This window comes from Pongo abelii, chromosome 5 (genome assembly GCF_028885655.2).
Source record: "Pongo abelii isolate AG06213 chromosome 5, NHGRI_mPonAbe1-v2.0_pri, whole genome shotgun sequence".
Taxonomy (NCBI): Eukaryota; Metazoa; Chordata; class Mammalia; order Primates; family Hominidae; genus Pongo; species Pongo abelii.
In genome coordinates this window covers 112549901-112566203 of record NC_071990.2, presented here as the reverse complement: position 1 = coordinate 112566203, position 16303 = coordinate 112549901, and the positions used below count along the sequence as shown (strand labels likewise).

The 16303-nt window shown below is 37.6% G+C and overlaps 1 protein-coding gene and 1 pseudogene across 5 annotated transcripts in view; one reads left to right on the top strand and one right to left on the bottom strand.

Annotated features, from left to right (window-relative positions):
* Window positions 1–16303, top strand: part of REV3L (REV3 like, DNA directed polymerase zeta catalytic subunit) — a 185834-nt gene that overhangs the window by 51077 nt on the left and 118454 nt on the right. For all 5 annotated transcript variants that reach the window (XM_024248980.3, XM_063725258.1, XM_063725257.1 and 2 more), the window contains one exon: window positions 15580–15769. In XM_024248980.3, coding sequence (XP_024104748.3) covers window positions 15580–15769 — 190 coding nt within the window. The remainder of the gene's footprint in view (window positions 1–15579; window positions 15770–16303) is intronic.
* LOC100438986 (bromodomain-containing protein 7-like) lies at window positions 457–3461 on the bottom strand (annotated as a pseudogene).

Below are 16303 nucleotides of genomic sequence, written 5' to 3'. Positions count from 1 at the left end.
TAGAGAATTGAGTCCATTTGCATTCAGTGTTATTGTTGCCAAGTGAACTTACTACTGTCATTTCATTGCTTGTTTTCTGTTGTTTTAGAACTCCTTCCTTTTTTCTTTTCTGTCTTCCTTTGCGGTTAAGAGATTTTCTCTGGTAGTATGTTTGAATTCATTGCTTTTTAGTTATAGTGAATCTATTACAGGTTTTTGCATTGTGGTAACCATGAGACTTACAAAAACATCTTAATTACAAAACAAAGAATAGAAATTTTTTTTAAAAACCCTCTTTTTTTTTCCTCAGGTCCAGCTTTATTACCTAATACAAGTCCAACCTCTGGAACATTCAAATTCACTGTTGCAAAGTTTAATTAAAAACACAATTTACAAATATTTAATATATTCTAAAAAGCGTTTCTAAGTTAAGAATGAAAAAGTATGTACATAATATATAATCAAATACAGGTGGCCTCAACTTCCACCAGGTCCACATTCAGCAACATTCGTCTTTTTAGGTTCTTCAATATCTTCTGTCAAATCCACAAAGGGGATTTGTTTTCCGTGACAGGGGAAGGAATGGAAATCCCCATTGCTTTTCAAACTCCATACGTGCTTACAATATCACCTGTAGTTACTTGCTGTGCAAGTTCTTTAAGATTATTGGTCACTTGTTCAGTGAGATGCATTTCTCTGTATGAGGGACCCGAGAGACAGATCATGTTGGGAGGGGGTCTGGTGTTGAAACGTTCATTCTGGACTTCCTGGAGCTAGCTCCCTGAGCAATCTGGTGGTCTCATCAAGTTTCTTCTGGAATATTTCAGCTTCTTCAGAGTCAAAAACTTCAACCGGAATGCCAAAGTTTGTTACTGCTTTCAGTGCTATGAGCCTGTCTTGAAGTATTGGAGTCCAGACACCCTGGTGGCTCTACTTCTGTAATCTCCATTTCTTTTGCTGTGTCAAGTGTCCTAGTATGGCCTTCCTTCTTCAGGCAATGACATCTAAATCTCTTCTAGGGTCCTGGAATGCCCTCCTTTTGTTAAAACATCCAGTAAACTATCTGCCATCACAGATGGATAATCTTGGCACGTGGCCAAAAACTCATGGCTGCTGAAATTGCTTGGAAGATCTGTGTCTTCCCCATAGGTTGAATAGATTAAATCAGAATCATTCTTGTTGATATTCACATATGTGGAATCATAATGCGGTGCATAAGAACTGTAGGGCCCATAATTCAAATATAACACTGGAGTGACTTTGTTCTTTTATCCTCTTTGAACCCCTGCAAAGTATTCACACCAGACCGAAGTCTTCCAGTTGTCACTCCCAGTCTCACAGGGCAGTAGCCTGGCTCTCCTACAATGAGATCAACAGGATGGAGAAGTCCCAACGTTGTTCCGTCTGGTTTTCTTCTTTCCAATTTGCACTGACTATTCACAAGCCTCCTGGTCAGCTTTCCTCCAGATTCCTTCAGGATGCAGTCAGGCTGCTCCTGCGCTCTCTAAATTATTGCTCTTAAACTTATCTTCAAGCATGTCTTTTTCTTTTTATTTTCTTTGCTGGGACTCTTGAAGGCGTGTGCTTTGGCATCTCCAGAGTCCTCTGTCTCTCGGCCAGCAGCCTCTGTCCTCCCCACTCTGCGAGGTGTCTGTTCTATCTTTCTGCTTTTGAGTTTTCTGCCAGTCAGCCATGATGTCTATGCTCTGCTTCAGGCTCTGAATTCTTTCATGTCTAAGAATTTTCATCCCTGAGTGCAACCGCTTCTTTGCAGCTTTATAAGAAATGGTCTCTGGTTTATTGTAAATCATGGCATTAGTACACATTAGTTTGAAGATATCCTTTAGTTTTTCTATGGACTGGTAGTCATTGTTCTTGATCTTTTCTTTCATTTAAAATCCATTGGGTGTTTAATGATCATGGAGTAGCCAGGAGCAGTAAAATCAGTCACAGGAAATGAGAAGAAAGCACTTGGATCTTTTTTCTGCAATTGTCTTGCCAGTTGATTCAAAGCTTCTTGAAGGGGTATCTGTTGTACTTCTTGTTTGGCTAAAGTGCTTGTGAGAGGCTTCTAACCAGGCAAGTCTAATCTCACAGGGGCGTGACACTGGAGGTCTTTTTCTGCCTCATTCTCCACCCTGTCTCAATCTCGCTTCTTTTTATCCTCCTTAACTCTTATCTGTTTTCTCCCCTTTTCTTCCCCTGGAACCTGCTTGTCTCCTTTCTTTCTCTTTTCCCGTTTTCTCTCCTTGTGTTTGTCATGATCGTTTTTTGTCTTCGAAGAGGCTGGAGTTGTTCCCCGAGCTGCCTGTGGAGAGTTCGGTGACTTCGTTCCCTCCTGCTTTGAGGACCAGCTTCAAGGGCTTCTCTACATACTCCTGGTAGAGGTGTTTGTCCGACTTGAGCTTCTTGTGCTTCTTATCCATATCCGACCAGGCCCCGGTGCTCACCCCCTGCACCAGGCCCAGGCCGTGCGGTGCCACTTCTGGTCTGGGCCAGGCGAGCCGAGGGCGGGAGCGGGGCCTGCAAGGCCCCTCTCGAGAAGCTAAAAAACCCTCTTTACTATAACTCCGCCCCACCCCGCCCCCCCCACATTTTGACACTATGTTGTGTTATGTTTTTATATTGCCTATCTCTTAATGGGTTGCTATAAGTATTACTGTCTTTGGTAGATTTGTCTTTTGGACTTCATACCAAACAGAGTTACAAATGGATTGTACACCACAAATTGCAGTAATAGAGTATTCTGGTTTGTTTGTGTACTTAATTTTACCAGTGGGTTTTATACCTTTACAAGCTTTCTTTTTGTAAGTTAGTGTTTTTTTCTCTCTGGTGGAAGAACTCCCATGTGCATTTTTTTGTAAGGTGGTTCTGGTGGTGGTGAATTCTCTTAGCTTAAGTTTGTCTGGGAAAGACTATATATTTGGCTGGGCACAGTGGCTCACACCTATAATCCTAGCACTTTGGGAGACAGTGATGGGAGGATTGCTTGAGTCCAGGAGTTCAAAACCAGCGTGGTCAACATAGCGTGATTCCCATCACTACAAAAGAAGATTTTAAAAAAAACAGAACAAAAACCCTCTTTTTTATATTTGAAGGATAGCATTGCTCAATACTTTATTCTTAGATGGCATTTTTTTAAAGCACGTTGAAGATGGCATTCCACTCTTTCCTGGCCTTTATAGTTTCTGTTAAGATGTCTGTTGCCAGACAAGTTGGAGCACTTGTATACATTATTTACTTCTTTGCTGCTTTCTTTGTCCTTGACCTTTTGAGTGTTTGATTATTATATAACTTGGGAGTAGTCTTATTTGCATCAAATCTATTTGGTGTTGTCTTACCTTTATTCCTGTACCTGGATATTTATCTTTTTCTCAAGTTTTGGGATTTTTTTCTGTTATTTCTTGAAATAAGCTTTTTACTCCTTGCCCTTGCTTAACAAGAGCCCTCGCTCTTAAATACCAATAAATTTCTTAGATTTTGTCTTTAGAGGTAATTTTCTATATCTTAAAGGCAGCCTTCATTCCTTTCCTTGGTTTTTTTTCTTTTTTCTCCTCATGTATTTTCAAATAGCCTGTCTTTGAGCTTACTGACTTTTTTTTGTTTCATATATCCTGCTATTGAGAGACTAATGAATTTTTCAGTTCACCAAATGCATTTCTCAGTTTTGATTTCTGTTTGTTTTCTTTGTATTATTTCACTCTCCTTGTTAAATTTCTCTAATAAATTTCTGTATTACTTTTCTGTGTTGTCATGTAGGTTATTGAGTTTCCATCGTGCTATTGAGAGTACCTAATGAATTTTTCTGTTCACCAAATGTATTTCTCAGTTTCGATTTCTGTTTGATTTTTTTTTGTATTATTTTGATCTCCTTGCTAAATTTCTCTAATAAATTTCTTAATTACTTTTCTGCGTTGCCTTGTAAGTTATTGGATTTCCTTATACCTGGTATTTTGAATTCTTGATCAGAAAGCTCATGTCACTGTCTTCTTAGGGTCAGTCACTGGTTCCTTGCTTTGTCTATTTGAGGTCATGGTTCCCTGTTTTCTGTTGTTTGTTGTGGATATACATCTGTGTCTTTGCATTCAAGGATTAATTTATTCTAGTCTTCTCTGTCTGACTTGTTTTGGTTTTTATCGAATATGCTTGCTTAGAGATTCTTTGAAGTTTACCTGTTAATTTTCTTTCTTTCTTTTTTTTTTTTTTTTTTTTTTTTTTTCTTAAATCTGCTAGGTTGCTGCCTCCTTTTCAGCACCTAACCTCTGGGTAGAGGTTCATGTCCAATGAACCTGTGAAATGAACCTCTTACAGTGTGGTGCTGCTGAACAGCCACTCCAACTTGGCATCTCTTTTGGCTGAGTTACATAGCAGAGTTTCCAGGACTAGGGATGGTAGTCCCACCTCCGACCTCTTCTCTTTATTTCTGGCGGTTTTCAGGGATATTTCTCTCTGCTCCCAGGTATTTCCACTGCTCCCAGTTATTAGGACAGGGATAGGTCTCTTGCCAACGAACCCAAGATGGTGGAGAAGCCAGTTGTCCACCTCAGTTATACTTTTTCCAGTGTAGCAACTCTGAGTTGGGAAAGTTTTCTGCATGTTTGGTGCTGGACAGATTGAGGGGAGGGGCACTGTGATTATGAATACTAATTTGCTTTCTTTTGCTCAGAGTTTTTTCACTTCTTCATGGCCTTGGGAACCATCTCCTCATATTTGAGTTCTGGGATATTGCTCATGATCGTGTCAGCACTGTATTTGTGGTTTTGGTTTCCTGTGGCAGTGAGTGAAGCCAGCTTACTTCTATACCACCGTTTTACAACCAGAAGTCTCTGTCCATTTTAAAATTTTATTGTCTTTTTATTATTGAGTTGTAAGAGTTGTTTGTTCTAGATACAAGTCCCTTATCAAATATACGATTCACAATTTTTTTTTCATTCTGTGCGTTGTCTTTTCAACTTTCTTTTAGACAGGTAAAAGCTTAAGGTCCTTTAGTATTCAGCTACCATAAAATATGGTTGAATAATTTACTAGACTTGCATATAATGTTAATTACCAATAATATTTTATTTATTTGCATTTGAAGGAGCATTTAGGTATTTATGTACAAATTTGACCAGACAGTAAGTTTATCTTGATTAACTTTTAATATTGCTTTAAATTGTCTGAGATGAATTTTCATGTCATAATCAGAATTTTTTTTCAGAATTTTTTTTTGAGACTTTGGCTTATTTACCTTTCAATTAAAATACCACAAAAATTAATGTGTGTGACCATTCTGGCTAAATTATCTGAAACTAAAAAAGTATTTGTTTTACAATCCAGAATTTTATTTTTCACTAAGGTTAATAACACTAGTTATTTTTATGACATTTAGTCTGAAAGGTGCACATTTTCTTGGAGATTTGTGCTTGAAACTACTATTAGAAGCTTTGTTTTTTAAGATTGAGCTTTTTAGAAATAGTTATACCATGGTGTGTGCCTTTGAGCAGTACCCATATAGTTTCATAGTCATTGAAAATCAAGGGAATTGTTGATTTACTTTCTATAACAATAATTGCAGATTAAATTGCTTATGAACTTTGGATATAACATTTCATCAGATTTCTGACATATTAATCATAAAAGAATCATAATCATCAAACTACTGTTGTTCAGTTTGGAAGTTGGCCCTTAACCCATTTATGCCTAGTGTTCCATTATTGGGCTGCTAAGCTTGTGGGAGTTATTTATATCCTACTGCTCAAGGTCATCACCAAAGTCTGATTTTTCACACACACAAAATTGCAACCTCTGGCATAAATGGGTTAATTGATTCCCTTCTAGTTCCCTTACATAAAGGGGAGATGTGAGGACATTATACATATTTTCATTGTTTATAAGGAGAAAGAAAATAGTTTATAAAGAGAAAGTAAGATTTAAATCCATCAAATTTTCTGCTAGACTCAGTTGAAAGCCTTCTTAGAGGCCACCCAATTTGAAAAAGACATCCTGTGCATCAGTTTTACAGTAACAAATTCTTGGTTTTCTGACATCAACTGTGGGTGTTCTACACTTCAATTCAATTCTGACACTAACTACTACTAATGCATACCCTACAGGGTAAGGGTTCTGTCCAGTAGTACTGCTCACTTCAGACACCAGCCACAAATGGAGTCCCTAGGCTCCCTGCACTTCTGCCCTACCTGAGGCTATCCAGGAGCCCCCAGCTACCAGTCATCTCATTGGTGCACATGTAAACACTTAACGCTTAAAAGAGTCCAAACGTTTTAGGAGCTGTGTACCAGGAAGAGGGACGAAGACCAAATATATATTTCTTCTTATATCATAGTATCATATCCCCTCTTGTAAATTTTTCATTTTAGTTATTGAACTTTTCAACTCCGGAATTTCTATTTGGTTCTTTTTTATAATTTCTCTCTCTTCATTGATATTCTCTATTTGGTAAGATGTTGGTCTCATACTCTCCTTTAACTCTCTTGACATGTTTCCTTTAGTTTTTTGAAATAGCTGGCTTAAAATCTTTGTCCAGTAAGTCCAACGTCTTGGCTTCTTCATGAACAGTTTCTGTTGTCTGCTTTTATATATATGTGTGTGTGTACACATATATATATATATATGGCACCATATTTGCCTGTTTGTGTGTTTTATAATTTTATTTTTGTTGAAAACCAGACATTTTAAATTATGTAGCAGTTCTCAAGTTAGATTCCTCTCTACCCACCCAGTTTATTTTTGTTGTTGCTGCAGTTTATTTCTTTAGTGATTTTCATGGGCTAATTTTGTATAGTCTCTATTCTTTTTTCTTTTTTGAGATGGAGTCCCACTCTGTCGCCCAAGCTGGAATGCAGTGGCACAATCTCCGCTCACTGCAAGCTCCACCCGCCAGGTTCATGCCATTCTCCTGCCTCAGCCTCCCAAGTAGCTGGGACTACAGGTACCCGCCACCACACCCGGCTAAATTTTTTTTGTATTTTTAGTACAGACGGGGTTTCACCATGTTCGCCAGGATGATCTCGATCTCCTGACCTCGTAATCTGCCTGCCTCGGCCTCCCAGAGTGCTGGGATTACAGGCGTGAGCCACCATGCCCGGCAGTCTCTATTCGAAGTCTCTGCTCAGCTAGCATAGTGGTCAGTTAATGGTTGACCAGAGATTTCTTTAAATGCCTCTTTTCTCAGCTTTTGCTGAGGGGCTCTGTGAGTATGTTGGGGCAGAGCCTCAAGATCAACCAGAGGGAAAATATTAGTCTTCTTAGGTCTTTCCTGGGCATGTACATAGCCCTACACATGCTTATGGCCTTCTAAATTCCCTTAACTGTATCAAAGCTTTTCCAAGCCCCCGGTGGACATTTCATTCCTGTTTGTACTTTTGAATTTTTTGGTCAGCCTCTTGTTAGACCCAACTGGTAAAATTTCTCCAGGCAGCTACAGCAATTAAATAATTGCTGTTGATTGTTTTCCACAAAGACCCTGCCGCATATAGGGCTCTTCACATAGTGTGAGCCCTCAGTCAAATCAAATAAAGGCAAGTGCTGGGAATGGAGTGTTGTTCAGCAAGCTGCCAGACAAGTCCAATAGTGGTAGTTTTCTGAGGGTAGGGCTTTGGAGGAGCTCCAAATGACTTCCGGCTCCTCCAGTGGCTGCCTGGCTGCTGGTTTTTACAGCTACTATGGATGCAAGGCTTTGATTTTCAAGACTGTTTTGAAGCTGCAGAGGGAGAGATCAGATTAGAACAAGTTAAAATGCCACAAAGCTTGCTGTTTTAGCATTCATCTGGTGTTCTTGAATAAATACGCCTTGGATTGTTGCAAACCTTTAATTTCCAGAGTTCTGAAAAAGTTGCTTTTGACAGTTTTTGCCAGTGTTCTTGTTGTTTTTATGGAGGAACAGATATTGAAAGGTCCTTACTCAGCAATTTTGTAAATGCCTCTTTTCAATCCTATATAGTTTTATCTACATCCTGCTGCCAATCTCTGATCCAGCCTCTCGTTACTTGCCTGTCTCTTGTATTTCCACTGGATCCTTGGAACACTGGTTCCATGGCTAATATGCTTATATTATCAAATTTTCACTATTAGCCTCCCTTTGTTGCCTGGTAGCCCTCTCAGGGCTCTGTCTCTCACATCTCACATAAATCAAAATACTCACTGCCTCTCTTAAATATCAGTATTCCTCAGGATTCTTGCCTAGGTCCCTTCTCTTGTATTGGGTATTGGATATTCTCCCTGAGAAATCTTACCCAATTGTTGCCCATACTGGCGAATCTATCTTCTTCTCTAGCCCAGATCTCTTTCTTAAGCTCCATATCTATATGTGTTTCATTTAAATATCCATTTGGAAATTCTATAGACATGTAAAATTCTATAAATGCAAAACAGAAGTCAACCCGCCCCTCTTTTACAGTTTTCTTTGAGTGACATTATCATCCATCCAGTTGCCTAAGCCAAAAATGTAAGAGTCATCTTTGATTCCTTCTGCCTTATCCTACTCTCAAATTCCAGTTACCATAGCCTCTTGATTCTACTCCCTAAATCCTTGACCTTTTCTCCACCTCTACTGACATCTCGACTGAATTCCTCCAGCAGCCTCCTAATCAGATTTTCCTTTCTGTAGTTCTGTTGCCAGTGTCCCCACAATGTGTCCACAGGGAACTTTATAAAATGCGAATCTGTACAGGTTATTAGTACATGCATGTGCGCACACACACAAAAGCACAGACTTTCTCACACACACACACACTGTTTCTCTCTCTCTCTCATACTCTTTTTCTTTCTCTCCATTGCACTCCTTGTTTCATCCCACCTACACTTTTCCTATTCCCAGATGCCATGTTTCTGTTGCTGTCAGGTTTCTGTACATACTGAAAACATTCTTCTTCATTTGCTTGGCTAAATCTGATTCTTAGTTCAGATATCAGCTCAAATGTCACTTCCTCTGGTAAGCCTTCCTAGATTCTCACAAGTCTGAGTTAGATACTTGTGGATATAGCCATAGGATTTTGTGCTTCTGAGCACCTGTCATACCATACTGTAATTGCCTATTTATTCATCGTTTTCTCCAAGTAGACTATAAAGTTAGTGGCTTTATACTCATGAAGTTAGTGGCTGTGTTATAAGCAGCCTGTGGTTTAGCACCGAACATTGGGTCTCCACAAATTACTTGAGTAGAGAAATTATGACTACATTTATGAATAAAAGAACCAACTGTTACCCCACACTGTATATACAAAGATACATTAGACAAATGTATGAATAAAATAGACTTTTGAAACATCTGGTATTTCAGCGATATAGTTTCTCTTAGTAATGTGGGATTAATCATTTAAAGCCAATGATTCTAGATAAAGTTCTGTATATTTTATTTGAAGAAATAAAATGGCATAAATAAATGTGAAACTCCAAAGTATTATTTACAAATAAAAGGAGAAATGAAAGGAAACTGTTATTATTATGCTTTGTTTTGCCTTTTAAGTTTCTGGGTCATTTAAAAGTAGGTAAATTCTTTCTTCCTGCCTTTTGTTTACATTGTATATTTAGTTGGGGGGAAATATATATAAAAGAATCACCCATCACCTGGTCTCATGTACTATGTTATTTTATAACTGATTTTCATCTGACTATAAAGACATCATAAACATTTTCTTATACTAGGAAATACACTTAAACATCTTCTGTTGCTGAGGTTAGCAAACTTTTTCTATAAAGAACCAGAAAGCACATATTTTAGGTTTTGAGAGTTGTAGGGTGTCTGTTGCAACTGCTCAACTCTGTCTATAGCAGAAGCAGCCATAGACCATTCTAAATGGCTGTGGTGTATTCTTATAAAACTTTATTTACAAAATCAGGCAGGAAGCAGGATTTGCTACAGAGCCACAGAGCTATTATACAGATATAACATAATTTTACTTATTTCCCTATTTTTGGAAATTTAGATTATCTTCATTTTTTTCACTATTGTTAGTCATACTCACCTCACATCTTAGTATCTGAATCTTCGTGTACATTTTTAAGTTTTTCTGTAAGATAAATTCTGAAAATCTAATTTCCAAAGCTAAGAGTACATCCTTACAACTTTTCTTTTTCCATGAGAATAGATAATTTAACACTTTCTGTGAGTGAGTTTTGTTGAGTTCATTTTGTGGTTTTGTGGAGATGGGAAAAGAAAGATGGAGTAAAATTTAGAAAGACAGAAGCAAAGAAAGACTGGAAGGAAACAGACTGAGTTAATGATAGTGATATAAAACTTGAGATGTTCCAGGAAGAAGAAAATATGAAAATTTTTGTAAACATAAATGTTCTTGCTCACATATCAAGTTTTTCTGTTTTAAAGCTCTGTTGAGGTTTGTTTAAAACCTTGTTTAGATTGAATTTGAGATTTGGGAGACGGGATATGCAAATTACACAATGAGTATTTCTTATTCTCCTAAGATACTCTTAGGCTATCACTATTTTGATTTTGATTACCCATCAGCTTTAAAAAAAAAAAAAACAACTTTTCTATTCCAGATGATGATGGAGAAAGAAGTCTAATTAATTAGAGCAGAGATTGGCAAACTACTATCCATGGGCCAAATCCCTCATGTTGCCTGTTTTTGTAAATGAAATTTTATTGTAACACGGTCATGCCCGTTCACTTAAGTATTGCTTACAGCTGCTTCCAGGCTACAACAGCAGAGTTATGTAATTGTGTCAGATACAGCATGTCCCATAAAGCCTAAAATATTTACTGTCACCTTCCAGAAAAAGTTTTCAGACCCCCAAATTAGAGGAATGGTACATTTAGTCTTTGTGTTTATCGAAACTGAATCTACAAAAATACCCCAAGTAATTTTGCTACAAATAGGCTAACAAGATTTTAGATGGGCAATTTAGAGACCAAATCAAGACACCTAAATTGCAGAATAAAATGCTGAAAAATGACATTAAGAAATGTTGGGATATAAAGGACTTAATGTTTTGTTTTGTTTTTGTTTTTTTGAGTTGGAATCTCGCTCTGTCTCCCAGGCTGGAGTGCATTGGCACAATCTTGGCTCGCTGCAACCTTCGCCTCCCAGGTTCACGCCATTCTCCTGCCTCAGCCTCCCGAGTAGCTGGGACTACAGGCACCCAGCTAATTTTTTTGTGTTTTTAGTGGAGAGGGGTTTCACCGTGTTAGCCAGGATGGTCTTGATCTCCTGACCTCGTGATCCACCTGCCTCAGCCCCCAAAGTGCTGGGATTACAGGCGTGAGCCACCATGCCCAGCCGAGGACTTAATGTTTAGTATAATTCTGGGTTCCATGAAAGATGAAATTCAGAGGACCCACGTACTCCTTGTTGAAGAGGCATCTGCCTTTTGTTATGTACTTACACACAATGAGAAGTAGTCAGCTCCAAAGAGTTTTGCCATGGTGTCAAGTTTTGGTGGCGCTTTTTAAAATAACCTTTGCAGCTTCTGAATTAGGGAACATCAATCAAATTGGAAAATTCAAACTCTGAAATTTTTAAAACCCGTGTACATGGGCTTGTTCTCCCACAGACGATCTTATTTCTTTCTCTTGGATTTGTTGTCTAACTTCAGTTTGCCGTGATAGTAAGAGGGAACCTTCAGAGCAGGGGAAGGGGAGTTGTTTAAAGAGTATGAAGTTTCAGTTAGACATGATGAATAAGTTCTGGACATCAGTTGTACTGCATGGTGACTATAGTTGATAATGTATTATATACTTGAAAATCGCTAAGAGATTAGATTTTAAATGTTCTTACCACAAAATAATAAGTATGTGAAGTGATGGATATGTTAGCTCGATTTAATCATTTCATGGTGTATACATACCAAAGTGTCATGTTGTATACCATATATATGTACAATTTTTATGTATCAGTTTACGTTAATAGAGTTGAAGGGGTAGGGATATTTTCTTTCCTTAAATCTGTATGTTACCTAGAAATACCTAATACCCTGAATCCTATAAGAATCCAAAATGGCGGGGCACGGTGGCTCACGCCTGTAATCCGTAATCCCAGCACTTGGAACCCCGAGGCGGGTGGATCACAAGGTCAGGAGATCGAGACCATCCTGGCTAACACGGTGAAACCCCGTCTCTACTAAAAATACAAAAAATTCTCCGGGCGTGGTGGCGGGCACCTGTAGTCCCAGCTACTCCAGAGGCTGAGGCAGGAGAATGGCGTGAGCCTGGGAGGTGGAGCTTGCAGCGAGCCGAGATCGCAACACTGCACTCCAGCCTGGGTGACACAGTGACACTCCGTCTCAAAAAAAAAAAAAAATCATTTAGTAGAAGGTTTCAAATTACCATAACTTTCACTAATTTTGTAAAAACATTCTTGAAAGCATCCTCTATGTGGAACTTCTAGAAGTATAGTGGAAAAGCGCCTGGACTGAAGTCACAAGTTCTTAATTAGACCACTAACTAGATGTTGAAAAAAGCTGGGTTTCTAGTACCAGCTGCCTACCTCTGGACTTCTTTTAGGAGAGAAGCCACTAATTTTAATGCTAAATCCACTGATTTGGGGGCATTTTCTCACAATTTAACCTAATCCTAACTAACGGGAGTTGTAGTAGACTGGTTTATCTCTAAAGACTTTACAGCTCTGTATCTCCACACATTTGTGTGAGGTAGAGCTAGCGGAGGGAAATAAATAGAAGTGGTCTGTATCTTGTCAAGATAAAGCAATGCTATTACAGAACTACAAATTTTATGGTAATAAAAGACATACTATTTCCAAAAAGCAGTTGACTCTCGTGTTCATTTTTACACATTTTTCTTTCCTTATTTAACTTTTGAGTTTCTTATTTTATCCTGTTTCTTTCATTTTCTCTTATATCATTCTTACTCTATATTAGAGCTGTTAGTGCTATGCCAAGAATTCCTTATGTTGTGGTTGTTCTTCAGGAGGTTGTTCTTGAGGAAGGGTGATTGAGTAAGGCACTGAGCCATCTCTAGCTGCAGGAGCACTGGAGAGAGAGGTACGTCTGTGTTGATAGAGTGACTACAGATTTGGATGGCACTTCAGGTCATTCAGGGTAGGAAAGTGCAGTATGCTGGGGACCCTTCTCAACCCCACACACCCATGTCCTCCTGTAACCCCAATGGTAGTTATATTAATTGTATCAGAGTTCCTCTTTTTTCATGGATGTGTTTCTTCAGATATTCAAAGGCTTTCACATCATTCCTTTGTCCTTAAGCAGTTATTCTGTTTTGTTGTGGGTTCTTTAATTTATTTAATAAATGTTTGTTAAGCACATACCATGTGTTTTTTGTTGAGTTCTGGGAACATAGTGTTCATTTGAACACTATATCACCTCCCTAAGAGTTTGCCATGAAACGGGAAAGTTAGATAAGGAAACAGGCAATTATAATAAAAAATAAAAACTGAGGAATTAAGGAAGCCAACATTGACTTTTTAAAAACATTGAACCAGCATGGTTAAATGGAAAGAGTATTGGTTTTAGGTTTTGTTGATCTGGATTCTATTGCTTAATAGTTATGTGACTTTGGGAACGTTAACCTCCATCAATACTGCAAGATTATCCTAATTAGAAATACATAAGTAAAGCACTTACCCTATTACCTGCTGAGTAAATCATTTCTTCCTTTTTCCTAAATTGTACATCCCAAAATTGTTGTAGTTCTGAAGCCCATAAATAGAAAGGTAATTCTTCTGGCCCCTACTTCACAGGAGATGTGAAAAGTGGATATAAAATTATTTTGTGAACTTTGTGAACACTCTGCCCATAAAGAAACTATTAGTACAGTCCAATTTTGTAATTGTTTCTTGTAAAATTTACCCAAAATTCCATTATTAAGATATATTGACTATAAAACAAATATCTTAGGAATTTACAGTATTGCTTGTAAAATATGGCATTGCACTAGTAATTCTGTAATCACTGGTCTTGCATTTGTCAACTTAAGAGGAAGTAATTCACTGTCTTCCCACCTCCCTCAACCTGTAGTTTAGCATACCAGTTACTCTTAGTCAAATTGTGGTTTTTGTCCAGAAGGGTAATGGTTATAACATTTATTCATGAGATATTTAAAAAGCATTCAAGTAAGTCATCAGTAAATTGATTAAATCTGTTTTCTTAAGACTCATTAATATAGTTTGAATGTTCTCTATTTGAAGAATTGAAAAACTATAAAATTTAGGGATTAATACCATGTTGTATTTAGAAATGAAATAGCCAAACTGGAAACTGAAATTTGTATAACACCAACACAATTTGTAATTTTTCAAAAGCATGACAGTTGGTAGTTCAAATCAGAATATTACAGTTCGGAGAATCAGATCTCGTTTCATTATGTGACTAATCTTTCTAAATTTGCTATGCTTTATGTAATAACTGTTCCAGATTTATTTTTCTGTCATAAGTGTACCTTAAAAATAAGAGAAGCTAATGTTATTCTTTACAAGAAATGTAAACATTAAGATATCAACACAATGTAGAACTACTTTCTATATATTTTATATAAATCATTCTAAATCATAAATGGGAAATAGTGATCAAACAAATATTTACATTCCTACCAAAAGAAAAGGCCCAGTGAAGCAGAGTGAGGAGGGGTAAGGGGTGGGGAAGAAGCCTGAGGCTTGTGTTGGCAGGAGCAGCACAGTGAGAGTGGGTGACAGCATGAGAAAAATGGATGTGTTCTTCCATCACTGCTGTTCTCCTCTGTTTGGATTAGACAAATGGCACATACCCAAGGGGAACTAGGGACAATGCTCTGAGGACAGTAACCACTTCCATACAGCCCTGCCAGATTCATGAGAGCAATGGTGCATCTGCTTTTTGTTGCCATTGTTGTTGCTTAACCTTGTCATGGACAGATTATTGTTTCTGTGGCATTTCTTTTGTGGGTTCTCACTCGTGTTACTTTCTTTATCATGGCTGTGCTGGATTGTCTGTTGGCAAGTCAGCACCATTTACCCCTTCTGCATCTTGACTGATATACTGGTTTTCTGAGAAGTGTGCATGTTGGCCTTTTGTCTCCCCTTGTTCCATACCACCAAATATAAAATTTAGATACTCCGAAATCCATTATAGATAATTGATCTGTAGAGATTTTGTTTTGTCTTTTTTTTTTTCCTTTTAATGGCAAAATTTCATTTTTACCCTCCTTCCCACTGCAATAGCAAAATTCTGCACACTGGAACTGCTTTTACATTCCCTTCTCCCAGAGCTGCCTCTCTTTTAGGGAAGGCTGTTGTTTGAAAACATTAATGCCAAGACAGGCATTCATCGATTTATTTAGTAAACTTTTGTGAATTTTTGTAACCTTCATAACACTGTGCTAAGTGGTATTTATAGATGATTCAGTGAAGTACACAAGACTAGTTGGATTATGAGGGTTAAATAGTCAAAATATTTTCATCAAAACTACTGTTTAAGTCATACTATTATACAATGCTTGTGTTTACACAATGTTTCCAAATGTTCTGTTGTAAAATGTAGTTAATACTGGTTACTTTCAACTATGGGTTAATGTTTTTCAACTCTTCCCTTAGATAAGCTGTGTTGCCATTAGAACATTTAAATGAGTTTCGTTCTGAGTTTTGTATTGTTAAACTGTGTCTGGAAACTTAAACTTTATAATGTGTTACATTTTAGGTCAGAAGACATGTCTTCATCTACATGGCATCTTTCCTTACCTCTATGTGCCATACGATGGTTATGGACAGCAGCCAGAAAGCTATCTTTCTCAGATGGCATTCAGTATCGACAGAGCACTTAATGTGGCTTTAGGCAATCCATCTTCCACTGCTCAGCATGTGTTCAAAGTGTCATTAGTATCAGGAATGTAAGTATATGATATTTTATAATTTCTGTTTATGTTGCTATTCTATTTAGAGGAAAACATACTCAGTTGATAAACTCTATTTTACTTCTAGTCTAATGGAACTGTAGTGAATTTCTTGCTGTAACTTTTTAAGATGAATTTTTATGGCAATGAAAGGTAGAGAGTCAACAGTGATTTTTGTTGTTTCCTTTTCCATTTCTCTGCTTCCTATAACTATAGAAATGGATTAGTAATTCATATAGTAATTTATTCAGCAAATATTTATTAAATACTTTTTATATGCTAAGCACTGTTCTGGGTGTTTGGGATATATTGCTGAACAAAACAAAGAGCCCTGCCCATGTGGAAGTTACATTCTACTATGGGAAACAGATAATAACCAATAAATACAACATTAAATTAATTTATTTGCTATATGATCATTAGTCCTGTGGAAGGAAAGAATCTATACAAGCAGGATAAGAAGGATCAGTAGTGTGGGGTAAGGAAGTAGACTAGTGACAATTTTAGAGTAATCAGGGAATGTGTCGTTGA